Below are 21,785 nucleotides of genomic sequence, written 5' to 3' on the forward strand. Positions count from 1 at the left end.
GGATGTGGGAGGAAACCGGAGTGCCTGGAGATCATGCAAACCCGGGTCCTCAGAACTGTGAGGCCAACGCTTTACCAGCTGAACTACCGTGCCGTCCATAACAGAAAAAAATAGTTAATATAAATAAAGCAAATCAAGAATTCCATGATAAACAATATTTCCAATCAGTGATCATAGAAAATTAATCAAATGCCCATCAGTAATCATTTAAAAAAAAAAAAAAAAAAATCACCTTTTTCTCTTTAGCAATCCTCTCAGCACGTTGTGATGCCACCTGAATAGGGGGGAGAGGCTTGTCATAGCTTATCCCACTGTAGAAAAAAAAAAGTTTTGTTTTTTTTTAGATGTTGCTCTGTACTGCTGGATTTTTTACAGTACAATATACATTCATACACATACATTTATACAATCAGAATATAACAAAGCGTACCTTTCTGCCAAAACAGAGGCATGTTTAGGATTCTTCTGGAATGGATTCATGCCTAGCCTGCAAGAGTGGATTTTTTTTTTTTTTAATTTAATTTAAATTTAAGTAAACAATGCAATGCAAAAATCAGTGACAAAATGTGAATTTGCCGCTAAGGATTTTATCACACATTCATCTTAAATTCATTTTTGTTCTACTCACAGCGGTTTGATGGGTGGGCTCCTCTTGCTTGCTATAATTTTCATGAGCTCAAACCGGCTGTTGAAGAGCTGGACTTGAGTGGCGTTGTCATCTTGGGTGTAGATCTGAGAAGTCCTTAGAGGACGGCTATTCTTAGACTAAGTGAGAAAAGAATCGAATGACAAAAACAAGTGAGCCCAATAATTCAATAGTGAAAAGAAAAAGAAAAATGTACAGACAGACAGACAGATAGATAGATAGATAGAACCTTGTAGATGCTCTTTGTTTTCTTCTTAGGGTTTGCCTCATACATCAACTGAAAATGGTTAAATATATTTATGAGAAAATTTCAAAAGATAGTTTCAACATCGAGTTTAAAAGTACAGGACTGAGGAGATGAATTACCTTGCCCTCTTCTCTGGGAATGATGACATTCTCGTAGCGGTTACGGCACTGCTTGGGAGAGCGGTATATGCGGCTGCAGGAGTTCACCACATCGCTCACCAGATCCCAATTGGGCGTGTGAGCGGGGGACACGATTGTCAGATTCAAGGGCAGCTCCAGCAGTTGTTTCACAGCCTGTAACAAACAATGAGTCTTAAAATCTGAATAAGCACGAAACGTTTGCGCATTTCACCATGATTTTGTCAATAAGCACTGGCAGAATGTTTAAAAAAAAAAAAAAAATTGGTGAGTTTACCTGAAGGAGAGCCCAGTCTTCACTGATGAGCCACTCGGGGTTGTCCTGACCAGCCTCCATGGCGGGTTTAACCAGCGACGGCAGTGGCTTGGCGAAAGGTGCCTGCTGCTTGAGGGAAAAGTTCTTTTTCTGGTCTTTCCCTTCCCTGCGAACCTTCAGCATGCTGGCCTTTTCGAAAAGGGAGCGTGGCGGAATGACTGTTTCCCCGTGGCCCTTCTTTTTCTTTCTGGCTGCTGCTGAACAAATATGTCCATGAAAAGAGAAAATTAATGGTGGAAAGACAGTGAATGGTGCAGGAGTCACAAGTTTCTTCACTACTTTATTCAAGAGTGGATAGATATAAAAGCCTGTTCAAGTGACTTGAAATGTATAAAACATGAGAGTTGTGAAGAAACATGCAAAGACAACAGGCAGTGACATTACTGCGAATTTCCACAGGGAATGGGTGACTTCATCTGGGGGGGAAAGATTATTCACTTCAAGGTAATATAATAATGCCTGTTCCTAAATTTATGCTCAAACAAAAAGTGCTCTGTCCTTAATTTTTTAACAGATGCAGATTGCTAATACTATGAAATAAAAGATGGAATTCGGAGATTTTGTCTCATCTTTTCATCGGAAACCCAAATGTCCTTACTGTACAACAAGAAGAAATTAATTGACCTTGCTGTTCCAATATTTTTGGAGGTGACTGTTTATTCGGTCTATTTCGACCTCTATAGCATCAAAGTTAGCTCACTAGCCAACTATTACTACAACCTGAAAAATGCAATTTTACGTTATGAACCTTTAATCATAATACAATTTGTATATGTGAGTCACAGTTGTATCAATAGTGTTAAAAAGATGGAGACTAGAATGATTACAAAAATCAATACCTGAGGGGTCCAGTTTCAGTCTCTTGTGCTCCTTGCGGATGTAGATAGGAGGGAGCTTGGCCTCAGGAATGGGGGTTGTGTCATACATCAAACACATTACAGAGTCGATATAAATATCATTGTCATCCTGTGGTGGTGTGGGTGGAGTCCAAACCTTTTTGATGACAAATGAAAAAAAAAGTACAATTGATAAAGCGAAACCTAGAAAGGAGAAGTCACGCTCTTTAAAAAGTGGTGTCTAGAATATTGACTAACGCAAAAACTATCTTACCGGCATGATTTCTGTATGCCCATCCTCAGCATCGAATACATACTCCTGAAAACAAATGTTTGACGTAAGTGTTATACAGACAACACTATAGATACAGATAAGAGGTTGTGAAAAGTAACATCCAACGACTACCCACCATGTTGTAGGCATCCTCTCTCGTGTAGGTGAAAAGCTCTTCAGCTCCCTCCATCACCTGCCGTTCCTGCTCCTCTTCTTTGAGTTTCTGCAGCTGTTGCAGCTCCCAGCCTCTCTTAGAGCACTCCAATCGCTCCTGAGCAAGATGCCGTGAATGAGTCACTTTCAATATGTTTTACAAGCACTGACCATAATTGTCTCTTTCTTCCAGTCACGTCCGCCTCTGCAGTGCGACACGGCAGTGATGCTCCAAAAACATATCCCTTAGCTGTGAGTATTAAGAACATGGAAGCTCTTGGTTGTTACCGGCTCACTGGTACAAGCAAAATGGCTAATGGGCAAATTCTAGAGCAGGAGCGTAAAACACAAACATGGGCCCCCATACACCATCCCAGTATATTCATCCTGATTAAATTGATAAACTACTCACAACACACTTTGTACATGATATGAAAATTCTACTTTTTAATTGTAAAAGTTCCCACCGTTTGAGATAACTCGCAAACCCATTTACAAATACCACTACATATCACTAATCAGAATCAAAATTATCTTGGTCTGCCAAGTATCTAAGAAACAAAAGGAATTTGTCTCCGGTAGTTGGAGCCGCTCTCGTACGAACGAGGATATTTATAATTAATAAATAATCTTCAGACAAATAAAGTTTAATGTGGCACCGTAATTATTTTTCACAGAATCACTATTCAAGATGTAACAATTTTTTCTGTTCCTTTCAGGCTTCTTTATACTTGTGCATGTGGCAACCATGCTGACATCACTGCAGATAGTTTGCTTTTATATGAAAGCTCAACCCAAGCGTGTAATTTTGAAAATATGCTGCAGTTTTTTTTTTTTACAAGACAAATGTATCGCTCCAGTTGATATTGGCTATGAAGCCACAGTGTGTTTTCTCAGCACATTTTGGTCATTTCCGGTAGACATTTTTACTTTACTGTCCATAACAAGAAGGAAGCAACAACAATGGCGACTGTGGAAGCGTGTCTGCTTGAACAAATGAACCTAAATGACCAGATGACATGTTTAATTATGCTGAAAAATCGATAGAAAAGGCGGCAATATAGGTGGTATGTGGAGCTGGGAGGAACGGCGAGCATCTAATCGCAGGATGTGAGTGTGACTAAACGGGCCAATCACGAGAGATGAGCTCTGCGGCTTTCCCCGTGTAGCAACTTTTTTTTTTTTTTTTTAAATGTGTGCGCAGCAGGCTACGCACAAGCTACGGAGGGGTCCTGCGTAGGGCAATGCGTAGGTCACGTGATCTAATGTGGGTGTTGTCGACCGCGCAGCCATGGAAGTATTAATTGGCCAACATGCATTTGAAAATATTTAATGAGATGAAATGCAAATTCATTTGCTCCAAACTTGGCCTGCAATCAATGCCTGAGTATTTCGAGGACAAAAAAAAATTCTGCCTCCAGGAACTCCTAATTCAAGTCATCCACTGCCAAGCGCTGTCGATTTGGTAGTATTTGTATCTAAAGTCGCTGCTTCTTAAAGGCAGAAGAGGTAATTGTGAAGCTCAGCACACCAAACCCACGACAATGTGCTTACGTCATCTATGCTAGGTGAATATAGGAGCGGGACAATGAGGCACTATGTTTGCAAACCACTTAAAACACAGCAAAGAAGATAATCACATTAGTGAAGATAAATCTTCTTTTCCTTTCAGCTTGTCCCGTTAGGGGTCGCCACAGCGTGTCATCTTAGATGGTTTCAAATGATTTCATTCTAGTTGTTTTCTGTTTTCATGATTTTAAATGTCAGCTCAGCTACAACCATTACCCATATTCCATTTGTACAGAAACGTGACCATGCTACGGTACATTTTGCATTACTTCAATTTTTGTTACCTTGAGAGCAGTTTCGTCGTCACTGACATGAAGGTACTCCAGGTAGTTCAGAGCATATCTTTCAATTGGTGTAAGCTGTTTGAAATAATATAGAAGAAAAACCATGATACAAACGAAATTAAAATTGCTTCTCCGTTCAATCCGGGACAAAATGAATCTAGGTACCTGTTCCATAATTGCATTCAACTCCTCCATCTCACCAGGTTCTTCTTTGGTCTGGCTCTCTGGGTCTTCATCGGCCAATTCAGACTGCCCGAATGTTACTTCTATGTCTTCCATTTTCACACCATCTGCTTCTTGTGAATCCTCCAAGTTAATGCTATATAGAGCTTGGATGTAGGGTCGAGCCACTTTTGGAGAGATGGTCTCAGAGGCTGACGGCTCCTGATGAAGGACAACAAACTCTTCCACCTTTTCCCCTGAGCCCGCCTCTACCTCAAACAAATCCTGGATTGTCCGCTAGAATTAGACCAGACGAGTCATTTATCATGTGGACAAAATAGATAGACAATTCTCCGAAGATTCATGGACAAAATAAGGATGAGCTGATCTTACTTGTGTGAGAAAAGCCAGAGTATAATCAGTGCCCTGTGCAGCCACCTCTCGGATTAGGTCCTTTGTTCCATTCTTCAATAGTTTCTCCTCAATGGAATTCCCACTCTCTAACCTAGGCAAACATGGAAAACTTGGTAAACTCCCAACTCGTTTAGCTAGTGAAACAAAACAAATACATGGCAAACAGGAACTGACGCATTCGCTCAAATTATAATCACCTGTAAATGTGCATATCCTTAGCACGCCCAATTTTGTCACACCACTCCTGGGTGTGAGCATCCATGCTGGGATTTAGGTCTGTGTCATAGAATATGATGGCGTCTGCGTCCAGCATTGTTCCAACTGTAGTGCAGCAATGGTTTGTCAGGATGCTACAGAAAATCTGCCTGTTCCTGTTAAAGGTCCTTATAGTCTCCTGCCAGGAGACAAGCGTGTTAAGTGGAAAAAAGGGCATTCATTTAAAAACAATCTGTAATCTTTCTTGACGCATAAAACACCAACACCAGTAGTGGTGGAAATGCAACGGTACTGATATATGCAACAATTTTGGGCCCTGTATGGAACAGAATCCATCAAGGAGGGAAAAGTGCACAATAATATATCCCCTTGAGTCAGAACGCTGCACGGACACTGGGAGGTTCTGATGTTAGAAGGGAAGCAACAATTTCTATCAATGCATATGCAGCCACACAGACTTGCCGCCTTGTCTCCAGACCACCACAGTGTATGCATGCAAGCGTGTCCTTTGCTCTTATTTTAGCAACATTCACCGAATTTACAAAATGCATCAAATAAGCCTGTCTTTTGTTTTACCTGACGCTCATCTGAAGTGTATCTTTCATCCACACGCACAAAAGTGAGGTGCCTATAATCGAGGAATGCCTCCAGGATGTCAAGCATCTTCAGCATCTGAGTGAAGATGAGGACACGGCGATTGTCTGACCTAAGCTTCTGAAGGAGAATGGCCAGAGCTTCTAGTTTGCCTTTTGATGAAAAACACAGCCAAAATTAATATTCGTTCTGCCGTCCAAAAATGCGCAGCATCTGAACCCCATGTATAAGAAACAAAGAGGGAAAGAACCCAACTAACCTGAATCCATCTGCAGCAGCTGAAGGTCTGGGAAATAGAAACGATGGCAGGCCACTAAGTGGTGTATGTCAGCAGAGTAGGGAGCAAAGGATTCCTGCAGCTCACGGCGGAATAACTTTTGCTTAATAGCGTAAGGGATGGGTGGATTGGCAGCATACAACTGAGGAGGTGGTGCAACAGCTGTTGGCATCACACATACCAGCCTACAAGGTGACAAGTGGAGAGTTTGTAAGACTTGGAATATGACAGCTCAACGCATGATTGGAAATATAAACTATACAGAAATACGATTGCAATCATATCTGTTTTAATGAGGTAGAAACCCAGACTATGGATGAATTAATATCCTGAGAACAGTTTCAAACTTTGAAGCATACAAATTAGGGACACATGCTTTAACATTGAGGTACAACCGTAAGCACCTTTTGGCAAGGCTGCTGGTAGCCTGCATTTGGTTCTCAACAGAGAGCAGTGTAGACTGCAGTGCAGAGGTGGTATCCACACAGGTGTTCTGGGCCCTGACGCAACTCTCCCGACCCACCCACATCCAACCTCCAGCAGTGAGAGCGGAGTGCCCAGGCTCTGTGCTGAGAGTGCACGCCTGCAACAAGTCTGACCCGTACAAAACCCGTCGGCTGCAGCGTCGCTCGTTTGCTTCAAAGAGAAGGCTCAAACGCTGCTTTGCTTGCCGAGTCTTTTCTTCGGAAGCCTCCTGAAGGAAATTATACACAAGGGCACAAAATATTTATATCCATTCACAGTTTCATTAGCCATCTCCAATTAGGTTAATGCACAAACCTGTGAGGAGGCAGTAGTGAGCTTGTTAGAGGCTGTTGTGGCATTGGTCGTAACACCTAGTCCAAATATACTGTATGAGCTGAAGAACACATCCTAGCAAGTTGCATTCTATTGCTCACACAAATGATAGAATCTGCTTTACAAGACAAGATGTATGAGATGAAATGGGAATGGATATGTCACCTTGCTGGACTGTTGGCAGAGCTGGATGAGGTGCATTGGGTGAAGCGGAGGCGTTGGAGTTAGGGACGGCTTGTGCCATCGTTTGCATAACCACAGAACCCTGGGGCCTGATGATTTGCTGCCCAGGAGCTGACACAATTTGTAGAATGTTTCCTAAAATCATGACATATAAACATTTACAATGGTTGCTAATTCAAGCACATTTTAAAATGAAGATTGTCTGCTGTTACTGAAAAGGAAACGGTGCTAACATGTTCAGGCAGAAGCAGGTGCATAAGTAAAATGATCTTTTTAAGGATAATGGCTGGGACGTACAAAAAAAAACATCAGTTTGCGATGATTGCGCTCGTGTTACATTGTTAATACATTAGATGAATGAATCTTACCACACATCTTTTGAAACAAAAACAATAAAAGGTCACCACAAATGCAAAATTGAATGATGACCATAAACGCCATATGAACCAGTGTACCTTGGAGCTGCAAAGGCTGTCCGGTAGTGAGCTGGCGGAGCTGACTGGGAGACAATGTAAACTTGTTGCCTTGAAATTGCAGAGTGACAGGAGTCTCTGGCTGGGAAATACGATTCTGACTTCCAGCTATGTTGGCCAGCTGGGCAATTTTCACTGCATCCCCTCCTTTGATGAAAAGAAATAATGTAAAAAGAGGACAATATATATATATATAAAGATAAACTGAATTAAATACTGGGCAAAACAAAGCAGGATCGATTAGTGAAGAGTGGAGGACTCAAATTCTATAAGCAGTGGAGCACTAGTCCACCATTTTAGCACTTTTTCATCAGAAAAACTTTTTTCCACTTTCCTGCAGTGAAATCCATCCAAGAGAGACTAAAAATGCATATGCACATGGCATTCCACCAGACAAATTCTGGATTTTCACATATGAGGTGGAAGAAACGTTCCAGGAGTGGAGTTGTAATTATAAAATAATAATTTCAAAACTAATTACAAAACATGTTTGCTTCTTCATAGTAATCTTCCTGGTGCAGTTTCACACCCTTTCCTGCCAGACTTTCATGCACTCTTGGAAGAATTCTTTAGGAACTCTCGACAGTTCCATTAGCACAGCTTTAAAACGCCTTCTCTTGATGACCCCTTTTGAGCTTGTGAAAGAATATTAAATAAATTAGTTTATACATAAAGCCAGGTAAGGGTGAGTGGGGAGGTTGACCTAGCCCAGCTATGATCTCGGCAAGGAACTTTCAGATTCTCACGGCATTGTGAACAGGTGCGCTGTCGTGATGAAGCAGCCTTGATTTTCCTACCATAACTCTTGTCACTTCTTGTGTATTGTACAAAGTAAAGGGTGCAGGATCTCTTTGAAGACTTTGTAGTGATTTATCCGCAGGCCCACACTGAAGGGTTAAACTCAGTTTGATTTTGAAATCTATCTTTTGTAACACCGGTCCAACTCGAATGCGTGTGTAGCACAGTGGTAGAAATAAAGAGAATAGCTGATCTACTTTGTGGTAATGTTTATAGAAAGTTTCAATAGAAAAGTCAAATACAGTATCGTCTGTCAAAAATGAAGATATACCATTTTCAGGAAACATCTGGAACAAGTGCAAAAATATGAACATATAGCAAATAAGTGCCCTCTGTTCTGTAAACAAAAAATACCTCTGCGACAGGCAGGGTAGCAGATAAATCCAAAAATTCCAGTTTCACTGAAAATTATGAGTAATAAAAGAAAATGACAAATGGAAGACCCTAAAGATTATTAATGATCCAGAGGTAAAATGATTGGACAGAAGTGAGAGGACAAAAAGCAATGGTAAGTGTCAGACTATCGGAAAGGCCGTCGTGTGGACACACTCCTAATTGAGCTTTATCTGATACACTTTGATTTCTTACCTTGAGTTGCTGTAGCAGCTGCAGTGGTTACAGGCGACTTTCCCCTCGTCTGGCCGCAGTTGGAAGTGGAACCAGAGTTCATCGTTCCAGAAGAGCATGTCGGAGGAGTTTGCCCTGCTGCACTTGCAATGGTAACCAGTCGCCCTTCTGGCTTTATCCCATATTGCACTGGCTGGAACAATCTAATTGGGAAATACATTAAACGATAATGTGACAAATCCACCACATATGTTGCAATACATGTATTATAATTTTCAAAAATAAAATAAGAATGGGGAAAAGAAATATTTTTGTACCTCATTGGCTTGATTGGACATGGCTTGGGATGTGGTGGCGCTTCTGGAGCACTGAAGAGCTCCTCTATGAGCTGTTGTGTGACCTTCAGTTTGGGAATCGCTTCTTCAGTCTGATATCGACTCAACCGATTCTCATTATTGATCAAGTCAAACAGGTACATGTTTCTATCCTAAAATAATAAAGTCAAAGGACAAGAGATGCAACAAATCAGTACAGATTTCAAATAGGGTCTTATTTTATGTTATCTATAAAGTATCAAACTGTATAAATAAGGAGCAGTAATAAGAATGACACTGTTGGGACTATCATAATACAGCAACTTAGGTGAAAAAGATTTATGAAAAGTAATAACTAATTCAAAATATCATCTGTGAGACAGATGCATAAATCCATGACATTATTGGAAGATGGAAGTTTTTTTAAACTGCTATATGAACTAGAATAACAAAGGGAATGTGTGTGTAAATAATCAAAGTGTATACTTTGCTTGAGTCATTCTGCACTGCATCCAGTAAAAGCGATGGGATATTATATAGCAGTGGCGAGCAGAAGTAGGAGATGGTTGTCTCTCGAGGTACAACCAAATCAGGGTGGTTACACACGCGCTGCAACTGTATCAAGACCTGAAGCACACTGACGAAGTGGCCAGTCTTCAGGGCCTCCTGAGCTCTAAAAAAAAAAAAAAAAAAACAACCAAGGAAAATAGATATTACTCACACACCTCCCTGTAGTTTCCAGCTGCGGAAGCATATAACAGGTAAGTGACAATATAGGGAATGGATGGTGTATGCTAATGGGAATTAAAACGGTATTTTTCACGGACTAAATTTTCCTATATTTAGCAGGAGCGGGGAGAATTAACAATGACTAATTTCACTTTGTTAAGTAGACAATAAAATTGGTCATCGGGAATATTCCTCTGACCCAAAATGGGTTTTTCCAACTTCTGTCATTACAAAACTGAAACTGTTCTTTAAAAAACATGAAATGTGAAGTGTGAATCGCAGGTGGGATTTCCATGAGTTTCAACAAGAGAAAAATCTCACCCAGGCTGAGTAAGGATGTCCTCGTACAAGCTCTTCTGTCTGCTGGAGAGGCGGCACTTCAGGATGTGCTCGTACTTTTTTGGCAACTGCTTTTCCACTTCTCTTTTGGAGCGCCTCAGAATGAAAGGTTGAATCATCTAAATGGTAAAATAAAGTGGATTTGATGCTGTTTACTGTTTCGCTCAATACATCAAACAGTATGTGAGAGAGGCATTTGGCTGTAGAGTTAATATTAGTACACCCACCCTGTGGAGACGAATGACAAGTTTGTGGCAGTAGTCCTGATTCTGGTCTGTGCCTGCCTTAACAGGGAAGTCAGAGTAGGGCCTGGTGATTCCTGGCATGAGGAAGTGGATCATAGTCCATAGTTCCTTTAGAGTATTCTGTAGTGGAGTACTGATGAGGAGAATCCGCTGCTCACTATAAAATATATAGAGGGGAGAAAAAACAAGCACTGAGGACACTGCGCCAGACTAAAGCAATTCATAGATTTGTCAATTGTCAGAAAAATAACGATCACTCAGCTCACCTCTGAAGAGCAAATATAGTTTGCCAGTGCTTTTCAGTCATATTTTTGAGGAGCTGCACCTCATCTAGAACCAGGTGTCTCCATCTTTGCCTCAGAAAATGGCTGCGATCCTTCATCATCGCTTTGTATGACGTTAAACAAACATGAAAGCTATTTGCTTCCCGCCATCTCTGCGGAGCGGATCAGACCAGATGACACCACATTTCTTTCGACCGTGATCATATAGTTGTCATTACCGCAAAAACATTTACCGTTCTCTGAAATTTACGTTCCCTTTCGGTTCCCAGATACAAGAGGATTTTAAGGCCAGGACACCAGCGTTTGAACTCCACCTCCCAGTTAAGCAATTTACACGTCCTAAGGACAATGAGGTGGGGTCCCCAAACACCTGACAGAAAAAACGAATGGCATTTATTATATTGTACATAAATCATTTACTGCCCATCAATAAATAGTACTAATGGAAGCTTACCCTCTTGGCCAGCTAAGTGGGCCATGTAAGCAACCGTTTGTACAGTTTTGCCAAGGCCCGTCTCATCCGCCAGGACACCATTGAGGTGCTTTTTGTATAGGTTTACCAGCCAGTCAACCCCAATTTGCTGATATTCTCGCAGCGAGCCGTGTAGTAAATGTGGCGCAGGGTTGTGAGTCTGGAAAAATAAAACAATTATGACAACAACAAATGTGAAACTATTTGTTCACACTTGTCTGTGTCTTACCGAGGACGTGGTCTTGAAGGCGCCCTTCGGCAGAAGAAGCTCTGTTGCTGCAGCCACTTCAGATATGTCTCTGGCAGGTTTCCCATCAGAATTGCACGACATCTTCTCAGGAGTACGAAACTGGTCCACAATAAGCAGAGAGTCTATGACTACTGCCTCAGGCGGACTGCTTGCAGGAGAGGATATTCCTGAAAATTACAGAGCAATCTAATTTCGGAAAGAAGTAGATAAAAAAATGATAGTCATAACCGCTGTTTGGAAAGAATGAGTGATCACTGAAATACCTTGAATCTGTTAATGAGACAGAATTAGCAAAAGAGAAAATGGGGGGAAAAAAAGATTTCCCATTTGTCCAAGGGAAAATTTCAGACCGTTGTGGGTTTTTCTTTAACAAATTTGTGCACGTGTAAAACACAACCCCAAAATAAAAGCATTCTTTTCAGAGCACACTGGTACCTTCAATTTCTTCTTCATCATCTAGATTGCTTTGTGGACTCGGCAGAGGCCACTCAAAGCCTTCCGTGTAGGCACCAGCATATTGCTTCCTCAGAGCATCTAGCGGCAACTCAGCTAAAGGCAAATGACAAATAAAAGTAGACCAGTTAGAAATATTCAACTTTGCAAGTACACACACTCACACTTTCACTTTTCTCAGTGCCGTACAAAGGGTTAATCAACAGCAAATAACTCATATAAATGAAATACGCTGTGGGAGAGAAGGCACAGCTCAGTAATTGGTGGAGAGTGATCACTGAGAGAGGCACGCAGGTTCTACCTGAATTGTTTCCTTTTTTAAAGAAATTTGTTCAACTGGCGACACTTCTGAAACCTGCTCATACATTAAATTATGGCTAGCAACATGGTGAAAAATCAACCGAGTGACTGGTTGAAACCCGAAATAAAGGGGCACTGAGTTAGAATTACAACGGAATCACATTGCATTCGTTATGCACAAGGTAAACATGAGTTGGCTCACAATCATTTTGATTGAACACTGACATTGAACTTGTATTGTTGTTGCCTTGTACAGTGCACAACAGTTAATACTAAAATCAACACCAGCATGTACATCGTACTCAATTTGCAAAATTTCCTCATCTTTTGGCTGCATCTTCCAGCCCCAAATTTATTCAAGTATGTTGTGGGAAAACCAAACATTTCAACAGCCCATGCACTAAATGTATGTGTGTGTGTATATATATATATATATATATATATATATATATATATATAAAAAAGAAAAGCAGCTGTTCGGGTGATTGTTTCTGGACAGATAGGCAAAGAGAGTAATACCATCTTTGGCAAGCTCAACCAACTCTGCTTTGTGATCTGCTTCTCCCTCCATCACCTCTTGTTCCTCAATTGTGCTGTCTTCATCTAGAACAAACAAAAAAAAAAAGACACTCGGTAATATCACATTAAAGGAGAAGGAAATCCAAACATTTTTGGGGCATGAATATGTTCTAAGGGCCCCCTTAAAGTACCTCAAGATGGTATTCTGATAAACGTTCTGTTTGTGGAATAAGAATTAAACTGATAGATTTGGACTTTTATCCTTCCAAGGGAGCAGCCATTTTGGACAATATCGGACTGGTGTCAACTGAAATTAATGTCACATGTGCCCTTGTGGTTTCATTGAAAGCGTCTCGTGACAAAACGCGGAAATCGCGAGAGCTGCACTTGTGATATTAATTTCAGGCAACAACACAGGGTGACATTGCCCAATATTGCTGCCCCCCTGGGACTGGCGAAAATTGTTGAATTTGTTTAATTGTTAATCCACAAATGCACTGTTAATCAGAATACCATCTTGAGGCACTATATGGGGCGCTTACAACATATTCTGCCCCCCCAAAAGGTTTGAATTTCCTTCCCCTTTCCTTGAGAATTTGTCTAAAATAAAACATCTTTTATAAAATTTTAAACTGGTTTAAAACGTACCAGCTTCAACACTCAAAGGTGAATTTGATTTTCTTTTTCTATGTACACTCTGAAAGTCCTAAAAAAGAAAGACAGGTGAGATGTGACATCATTTTACACCTGTATTTGTATTTAAGCAAGGAACATACCTCTTTATCAGCCGTCTCTCCAAAAGACTGACCTGCTATAACGACAGTTTCAATTTGTATGGTGTTTATATTTTATAACAGAAAGATAATGAATAAGCCATACCTCTGACTGATGCCTTCTCAAAGCCAAGTGCCCGGATCCTCTTTTCATTAATTTCAAAGTGAAGTTTAATTTCCACAACCTAAGAAAAGATGGGTTTATTTTTCCATCAGATTTCGTAGCAAGTCGATAGCACTGTAATTGTCGTATGTTTCTAATACAATCATAGGAAGCATACCTGCTCAATGTTTGACCAAAAGAATTCCACCTCTCTGGCAATTGTGCTCGCAATGTGGCGAAGATGAAGTTCCTTCTCTTTCTTTGATCGCTCTTCACTTTTCTTCTGCTCTTGATGGTAACGGGCACATGTGCGCGCCATCTTAAATCGAGGAGGAAACATTTCGACTGAGGAAACTGAGGAACAGAGGTAGAATACCTTTCTAAATTCACTCATTCCATCTATTTGTACCTTCTTTGCTGCAGCCTCTTTCCATCTCCTCTCCTGGACGAAGTCAGCTGCCAACCACTGCATCTCCTCCAGGAGGTAGTCCCAGTGGGACTTTGGACGAGAGGCCTCCACAAGTTTGGGGAGCCTGCTGGGTGACCACTGGCCATCCTTTCGAAGCTCAGCGATGCGTTGATGCACTTGGGTCTCCTAAGAATATAACAATGAGAAATAAATCAGAAATGTATCACCTTCAAACCAGAGCTTCAAAGCTAGTCCAGTCAGAAGGAAGTAAATCGAATTACGTAGGGGATTCAGCATAATAGTCCTCTAAATCATCATACTTTATAACAAATAAAATTACATGAAAAGAAAACAAAACACTTTTTGTCAGACTTCTTCGCTTGTGCCGCTCAGTCTGCTGTGCGCGTTTTAGCCAATTGGGGGCAGTATGCGATAAACATACCAATATGTACTGGAGGCTTACCTCCTCCCACCAATTATCAGTACGGCATTAATATTAGTCTTCCAAGCGGATCGACAATAAATGCCTTTGAGTCTTGTTATATGGTCTGTCTGCATGTGTTGCAGCACTGTTTCTGTTCAGATATTCATTACTTTAAGGGTTACGCCATCACCACACAGATACTAATGTTAGCCCATGTGCCAATGGAGTTTCCCCATTGATAGCTCTAAGACAGCAGCAGGTCTGTGGTTGCCTTAAATACACGTGTAATTCTCATCACTTTGAGCTGAGAGTGGCAATAAATAGCTGGAGGCCTCTTTATAAATTAATTACGACTGCAGATTGTTGTGAAGCGAGCATAAAGCGCTCATTTTCAAGTCTGTAAAAAAACTGTCAGAAACTAAGTTGTCTATGGAAATAAAGATTTATTACTCAAATTATAAATCGAACAACGTTGATGGTGTATATAAAAGAATCAGCAATCAGCGGATCACCGCAAGGGACTAAAAAAAAAAATTAAAAATGATCTTGCAGTGGAGAGATTGTGAACCTACCAGTTTAGCTTGCTCGACTTGTTTATCCTGGGAAGTCTCCTGGGATGCTGCCTGTACGGTCACAGTTTGACCAAAGCCACTCATTTTGATTCCAGAGATGGCGTTGGTACCTGTCAGTTTGGCCTGGGTGCTTGGGTTTGTGTTGGCAGCGAGGGGACGCAGAGGACTCGTTGCTTGAGGCGTCGCAACGCAGTTCGAAGTAGGGAGAAGAGTAGATGACCCGGAGGCCAATGATGTTGAATTGGTCATATGCCTTTGAATTGGTTGAGTTGACTCTCCAAGAGGACGACCGAGAGTCACCGCCTGCGGGGAAGACGACACATCAGAAGATTGTTTTTACATTTTAAGAGCAAATTTCAGTATATAGTGTATATGAGTTCAGGCATACTGACCGCTTGTCCTGACTGCACCATTGCCTGGCTCTGTTGCTGCTGGGGAGGCAACTGGAGATGAAGACCTGATTGCATCTGCTGTTGAAGCTGAGCATGGAATTGTGTGTGGGGATTTACTGATGTCACGATTGGGCCACTGGTCTGCACTTTCACCTGTGCTTGGAGCTGACAACCTGCTTGGACTGTACTCTCCACAATCTGAGGCTGCTGCGACAGTGGCACTGACAGGCCAGTCATGGGGAGAGCGCCTTGCGGCAACCTGCCCGGCAGCTGAGGGGGTGGCGTATGTAAGCTAGCTGCATTCTGCACTGGAGGTCCTTTGGACGGGTCGTATTGTTGTTGGTTCTGCTTCTGTCCTGCTATCTGGACCGCTTGAGGTGTAGGCGGCATCCCGCCTGGACACATAAGAAACAAATTATAGGACAAACAAGGGGGTGATGTAAAAAGAAACAGATGTTTCTTCTTATATACAGTGCCCCCTACAAACGCATTGGAATGGCAAGGTCAATTCCTTTGTTTTTGTTGTATATTGAAGACATTTGGGTTTCAGATCGAAAGAGACAAAAAGGTCAGAGTTCCAGAATACCATTTGCTTAATGGTATTTATATCTAAATGTGTTAAAGACATAACACTTTTTGTTTTGAACCCACTCACTTTTCAAGTCAGCAAATATATTGGAACGGGACACATGGGTGATTCTAGTTGCTCAGCTGTTGCCTTAGATTGTTCTTCATTTTGACAATGAGTTTCACTTGTGAAAATTGGATTTGCGAAAAAGCAAACATGAAGATCAGAGAGTTGTCTAATGGAGAAAAGCAAACCATTTCAAAACTGAGAGAAGAGTGAAAATTACCACAGCTATTGTACAAACATTAGGCAAAGCAAATACGATAATTTGGAATGTGTGTGTGTGTGTGGGGGGGGGGTTTACTGAGACCCCTCCTGATTGTGATGGAAGGGTTTTGTGTGTCCCAATGATCCTAGGAGCTAAATTATCTGGGGATTCACGCCCCTGGCAAGGTCACACATGGCTAACAGATCCGAGGTGAGGGAACAGACAAAGCAGGGCTATAAGACCCCAATGATGAATAAAATAATTGGATGTAGGTTTCCCTCGTTCGGGCACGGGTCACCGGGGACCCCTCTCTGGAGATAATGTCATGGCTAGTTTTTGCAGGAAAGGGTTATGCCACCAAATATTTATTTTCACTTGAAGCTAATATTTTAACACACGATCTAATAATTTTATTCACTTGAAAAGTGGGTGCCTTCAAACAAAAGGTGCTCTGAGTTGTTCAACACATGTAAATACCATGAAATAAAAGCTCGAATTTTGAACTTTTGACTCATCTTCATCTTTTGATCTGAAACTTAAATCTATTCAGTATGCAACACAGACAAAAGGAATTGACCTTGCCATTCCAAAACCTTTGGAGGGGATTCTACAATGCCCTGTAAACACCTTGTGGTTTACTTAGAATATAAAGGTTTTTAATTTATTACTGGTGTTTGGTAACTTTCCCTGATCAATAGAAGTTATTGGTGAATTAAATAATACTTGAGTAAGTTTGAGTGAATATTAGCAATTGGAGCTCCTGACGACAGCGCCAAATGAAAATAGATGAACTTGATTCAACAGAAGTCTAGGACTTCCTGGTGATCATAGCATAAACTAATACGGCAAAAATGATTACAGAAGAAATGAAATTAATGTGGTCATCTACATGTCTGTCAAAACAAAACATTACATAGAGTAATGCAAAAATCAAAACATTGCATTTCATGTTGAATGTGGTTAAAATGTCAAAAACTTTCCATGCATTGAGAGGCTTTGAAAGAGTAGAGATGTTTAAAAGGAGAGGAAAATGGGGAAGAAACACTAAACAAAGATAGGAAAAGGGAAAATAAAAACACAAAGCAGACACAAAAACAGCATGTTTCACATGCATGAAAGCTATGTCATTCTAGCAGTAATCGAGGCACCTGAACGCCTCGTACGGTAGCAAAGCACAGAGGTGAGCGCAAGGACAAACATTGGGTCTTGCAGACAGCAGGTCTGAGCGGAGCTGTGCAATCTAAAGCAGCGCCTGCCTTACCTCCCTGCACGTCACACCACCAACACCTGGCCCTGACACACCCACACCATCACACCCGCAAAAACCTGTGCGGTGAACACAACTCCTCCATATGATTCCCCTCCTTCTTAAACTGGGGGAAAGAAGCCAAGTCAGAACAAAATGCCATGAAATAACATGAAGGAAAACTCAACTCAGTGTGATCATGAGATACGCGAGAAGAGGCATCGGAACGATGACTCGGAAACTCTGTTGATGATGCATGGACGACCAGAGAGTGGAAGACTTGTAATGAGAAACGGCGATGTGGAAACAAAAGACTGTGACAACACATGGAGTCATTTCGTGTCAGAAAGCCACGAGAAAGTGTGTTCCTTCCCACTGGGTTTCCACTTTCTGTGATCCAACTCCAGTTCAACAAAAATCAAATCAATAAAGGAAGAAGAAAAAAAAAAGGATAACAAAGAATGGCCAAAAACACAACCAAAGGAAAATGGTAAGACAAGGCATCTTCCCAGTGTGTGACGACTATTCTTGACCGTTGGAAAATCTTCTTCCCATTTCATCCTGACAGCGAGATGGTGTTGGTAGAGCTAAGACTGAATTTCCTGAGGGAGGACCGCTGAGAATTCCAACATCTGAAGAACAGCTGACTGATGCAGCTTGGAGTTTATTTGTCAAAGCATCCACAGCAGCATAAGAAGAAAGGAGGGCCTGCTTGTAGCACTCCTACCTTGCGCAGTTGGCATAAGCTGTTGGAGTGGCACGCCGGGCGATCCTAAAGGAGCTACACCGGGATGCTGGAAAATCAGCCCATGGCGACCAACGTCAATCCGGGATCTTTTAGCCTGATCTGGGATTCAAAACACACAATACCCTCATAACGGGAAAACAAGTACTCTGCACAAGGCAATGACCTTCGGAAGACCTCAAAGGACCACCTCTCCTTCCTCGAAGAAAAGACTTCAACATAGAGCGCTAGTAGAGGATGCCAAATATCTAAAAGCAGAAGCAATTAAAGGGAGAAAAGAAAAAAGGAACAAAAAACAAAGCAAACAGGGGACGGAAAAAAAAAAAAAAAAAAAAAGCAACGGACGCAGGAGTTTTCGATCCTCGCCCTACCTGCTTGGACTAGGGCCTGTTGCCTCTTGAAGGCATCCATGTCTGCGGGGTTGGCAACCGTGCCAGCTGGTCCTTGGAGTCCCTGTACAGTAAGAAATTGAAGGGAGATGACCTTCTTAGCCACAGATAATCCGCTGAAGATAGTGGACCATACAAAGACCGCATTTATAACCTGAAACTGCTGCTGGGCAGAGAAAGCCGCCGATACATTGGGAGGAAGCTGCGTCGCTATGGCAACAGGCGTCACCGCTTGGCCATCTTTTCCTGTGACAACTTTTACCTGAGAAGCAAAAGTTTCAAGGCAAAACTTCAAACTCCTTCCCCCCTCCCTCGAGAATATTTTCATTAATCGCAGAATACACAGAGAGTTTGCGACCCTCTTTTCAGGTTTGGTCATGTGACGTTCGCAATACACGCACAATTGCAGTTATGAAAATCGACAACAAAGGGCGATATTGCCGAGATGGATGAAATTTGATGAATTAATCTGTTGAATTTTTAATCCACAAATTCAATAACAATCCAGATAAAGTATTTAGACTTGTGGAGGCACATTCAACGCATTCTTGGAATAATTTTATATAGCTTAAGTTGCCTTTTGATGAAGCACTAGAAGACATGATTAACGGAGTCACGTTTACTTGAACACACCCTAAATTCTGGTTCACGGAATACCTCATCGTTGATGACCTTGGACTGTTCCTCCTCCTCTTCATCCTCTTCCAGGTCCAAGTCGTTCTGTCGTAAGTAGGTAAACAGGGGAACACAGGGCTTTTTTTTGAAAGCCAAATAGTCCATCATATTTCCCTGGAGATGCTGAAGGAAGAAGAGTTCTATAAGGTATTCTTTGAACACTTCCTTTAAACTCTCCATCCTCTTGGCGTGGTGGTCCAAGCATTGTTTGCGTAACTGAGCAATCTCTGGAGTGGAAGGAGCAATCTCCTCCAACCTCTTGGGAAACTGCTTTTTAACGGTGCCTGCCGCAGTGTTGGTGGCTGCGAGAGGGTTGTTGGCATTTGTTTGCGTCGGACTAGTGAGGGAGGGGCTGGAGGGTGGGATGGTGGAAGGTAGAGTAAAAGATGCTGTGGATGTAGCTCCGACTGCAGTAACTACACCCTGCGGAGTCTTATCAAATAGCACGGGGCGTGCGAGCTGTCCTTGTATGATGCTGCTGATCTGTGGAGGTAGGTTAGAGGTGGTAATGTGTCCAGGGCTGCCCAAAGTAGAGAGAGCAGTACTGGTAGCCACGGGGTTTTGAGGTCCAAGGTGGTGAATGGTGCCTCCAGTCTGTGAGTGAGGCTGAGAAAGACGGCGTTCCCTGACGGAACCTGTTGCTGCTGGAGAAGACAGTTGTATTTGACCAGCAGTCCCGGCTGCAATCTGGGCCAACCCAGTGCCGTCCTGGTGTACGAAATGACCACTTACCGACGGACTGCCTAAACTGATTTGCCGCACTAACATACCGGCTTCCACAAACCGCGTCGGACTCTGTCCGCACACAGCAAGGGAAGGTGTGGGGGCCCCGGGCCTCGTGACGCCTTGCAGCGAAACGGGGCTGTGCTGGGTAGGACTTTGAGGCTGCATGGGTTGGGGTAAGGGGGACGCGACCTGAATGTAGGAAGATGGACCGTGCTCAAACCTCCATTGCGGTGTTGTGTGCTGGAAGCCAGGGGACGCTGGGGTTTGGATGGGAAGCGTGGTTAGGGTAATCTGCTGGTTGCCGGGCACCATCTGTCCCACGTTTTGTAAAGTGATGTTCATGTTCTGACCAGTGACTGGGCTGCGACTCATGATTATCTGATAGTTGGGAGATTGAGGCGCCGATGGGCTGGCAGCAGAAGAAAACGTGGTCACGGGAGACTGAGGGTGAGTAACTGTAGTTTGCTGCTGCGACGCTGCCATGGTCGCTTGCTGCTGCTGATCCTCAACTTCTGCACCACTAACAGATTTGGATCTCTGGAGTTGTCGTTGAATGTTCTGTGACCCACTTCCATGGTGCATTGCGTGACAGTGTTACGCAAGTTTGCTCAATAACCTGAGGAGATAAAAAAAAGGCTATATTTTAATGTTATACATGTATATAGTATGCATTTTAATAGGCTACTAGACTAAATATAGATTTATATTTGTCGATTTAGCTTTACAAAAGTGGGATTGCGTGATTAATATTTGCAATGCTTAAAAAGCTTTGCTCTAAACACAATACTGTGTTGTACATCATCAATAGCAATATGACAACATTATCACACATCGTACCAACAGTTCGTTTGGTTCCTTGTCATTCGCAGTTAGTGTAACGTGAAATTTTGTTTTAAAAAAAAAAAACAAATAACATTATCGGTCCCGGGATTTTTATGAAGAACTAGTAACTAATTAGGGCTGTATAATGCATTTTTTGTATAGAAATTTCACTTGCTAACAACGACTAAGACTTTGACAATTCACTGTTATGCTGGTTTCTTTTTAAATGGTAGCGTCTGTCAAAATAACGATATCGCTCAGGGGCGTAACGTTAGCACTGGCAACCCGGTGTGAAGTACAGTCCTCTGCTAATCAACCCGCATATTTGCCACCTTTGACCGTAGGGATTTAACGATAGTGCACAAAAAATGTACATAATAAATGAACACACCTAATGCAAAGCTGTGACATTTCAGCCCATACCATTACCCTTGCAATGGTACGCGTGCTAGCGAATGCTAATAGTGTTAGCTTGTTATTACTAGAAGGCCAACATCTACAGATATATTAAACCTTATATCATGCATTTACTTACGTGGTATGAGTCCTCTCTGCTCGTTTAATATTCCCTACGTCATTTTAGAACCATACAAATGTAGTTACAAATGTAATAGGACGAAGATAAACGTTACAATATTGCCATCGGATACTCAATGCTGGAAGCTAATTTCATTGACCAACATGGCGACCAGAGCGACCTATGACTTAACCCGGATTTTGTTCTCTCTTACAGGAAGTTGACGAGTACCATTAAATAAATGGAAAAATAATAAATCAATCGCACGAGATTCGATTAAAATTCACAAAACACGAGCTCGGTAGCA

At 42.0% G+C, this 21,785-nt stretch overlaps 1 protein-coding gene and 1 non-coding gene across 13 annotated transcripts in view; both read right to left on the bottom strand.

The window, feature by feature from the left end:
- ep400 (E1A binding protein p400) overlaps window positions 1-21,785 on the bottom strand; it is a 30,550-nt gene extending 8,765 nt beyond the window's left edge. For 7 of the 12 annotated variants that reach the window (XM_061816607.1, XM_061816613.1, XM_061816605.1 and 4 more), the window contains exons 1-41: window positions 21,497-21,785; window positions 19,396-20,755; window positions 18,893-19,000; window positions 18,721-18,802; window positions 15,523-15,917; window positions 15,131-15,433; window positions 14,135-14,320; window positions 13,904-14,044; window positions 13,729-13,807; window positions 13,626-13,660; window positions 13,498-13,555; window positions 12,850-12,933; window positions 12,013-12,126; window positions 11,557-11,744; window positions 11,310-11,487; window positions 11,089-11,225; window positions 10,838-11,007; window positions 10,554-10,728; window positions 10,309-10,445; window positions 9,745-9,931; window positions 9,262-9,431; window positions 8,966-9,147; window positions 7,562-7,726; window positions 7,089-7,241; window positions 6,906-6,961; window positions 6,530-6,819; window positions 6,108-6,310; window positions 5,831-6,000; window positions 5,236-5,432; window positions 5,018-5,129; window positions 4,628-4,921; window positions 4,463-4,537; window positions 2,593-2,727; window positions 2,457-2,501; window positions 2,186-2,339; window positions 1,308-1,543; window positions 1,013-1,186; window positions 876-923; window positions 629-765; window positions 431-487; window positions 233-311 (exon numbers count right to left, since the gene is read on the bottom strand). In XM_061816607.1, coding sequence (XP_061672591.1) covers window positions 233-311; window positions 431-487; window positions 629-765; window positions 876-923; window positions 1,013-1,186; window positions 1,308-1,543; window positions 2,186-2,339; window positions 2,457-2,501; window positions 2,593-2,727; window positions 4,463-4,537; window positions 4,628-4,921; window positions 5,018-5,129; window positions 5,236-5,432; window positions 5,831-6,000; window positions 6,108-6,310; window positions 6,530-6,819; window positions 6,906-6,961; window positions 7,089-7,241; window positions 7,562-7,726; window positions 8,966-9,147; window positions 9,262-9,431; window positions 9,745-9,931; window positions 10,309-10,445; window positions 10,554-10,728; window positions 10,838-11,007; window positions 11,089-11,225; window positions 11,310-11,487; window positions 11,557-11,744; window positions 12,013-12,126; window positions 12,850-12,933; window positions 13,498-13,555; window positions 13,626-13,660; window positions 13,729-13,807; window positions 13,904-14,044; window positions 14,135-14,320; window positions 15,131-15,433; window positions 15,523-15,917; window positions 18,721-18,802; window positions 18,893-19,000; window positions 19,396-20,721 — 7,215 coding nt within the window. In that variant the 5' untranslated portion in view covers window positions 20,722-20,755; window positions 21,497-21,785. The remainder of the gene's footprint in view (window positions 1-232; window positions 312-430; window positions 488-628; window positions 766-875; window positions 924-1,012; window positions 1,187-1,307; window positions 1,544-2,185; window positions 2,340-2,456; window positions 2,502-2,592; window positions 2,728-4,462; window positions 4,538-4,627; window positions 4,922-5,017; window positions 5,130-5,235; window positions 5,433-5,830; window positions 6,001-6,107; window positions 6,311-6,529; window positions 6,820-6,905; window positions 6,962-7,088; window positions 7,242-7,561; window positions 7,727-8,965; window positions 9,148-9,261; window positions 9,432-9,744; window positions 9,932-10,308; window positions 10,446-10,553; window positions 10,729-10,837; window positions 11,008-11,088; window positions 11,226-11,309; window positions 11,488-11,556; window positions 11,745-12,012; window positions 12,127-12,849; window positions 12,934-13,497; window positions 13,556-13,625; window positions 13,661-13,728; window positions 13,808-13,903; window positions 14,045-14,134; window positions 14,321-15,130; window positions 15,434-15,522; window positions 15,918-18,720; window positions 18,803-18,892; window positions 19,001-19,395; window positions 20,756-21,496) is intronic. The other 5 variants (XM_061816611.1, XM_061816603.1, XM_061816612.1 and 2 more) reach the window with 3 other exon arrangements.
- Window positions 5,548-5,675, bottom strand: LOC133500085 (small nucleolar RNA SNORA49). Its single transcript, XR_009794834.1, has one exon. It is a non-coding gene; the product is annotated as a small nucleolar RNA SNORA49 (small nucleolar RNA).

The sequence above is a fragment of the Syngnathoides biaculeatus genome, chromosome 4 (genome assembly GCF_019802595.1).
Source record: "Syngnathoides biaculeatus isolate LvHL_M chromosome 4, ASM1980259v1, whole genome shotgun sequence".
NCBI lineage: Eukaryota > Metazoa > Chordata > Actinopteri > Syngnathiformes > Syngnathidae > Syngnathoides > Syngnathoides biaculeatus.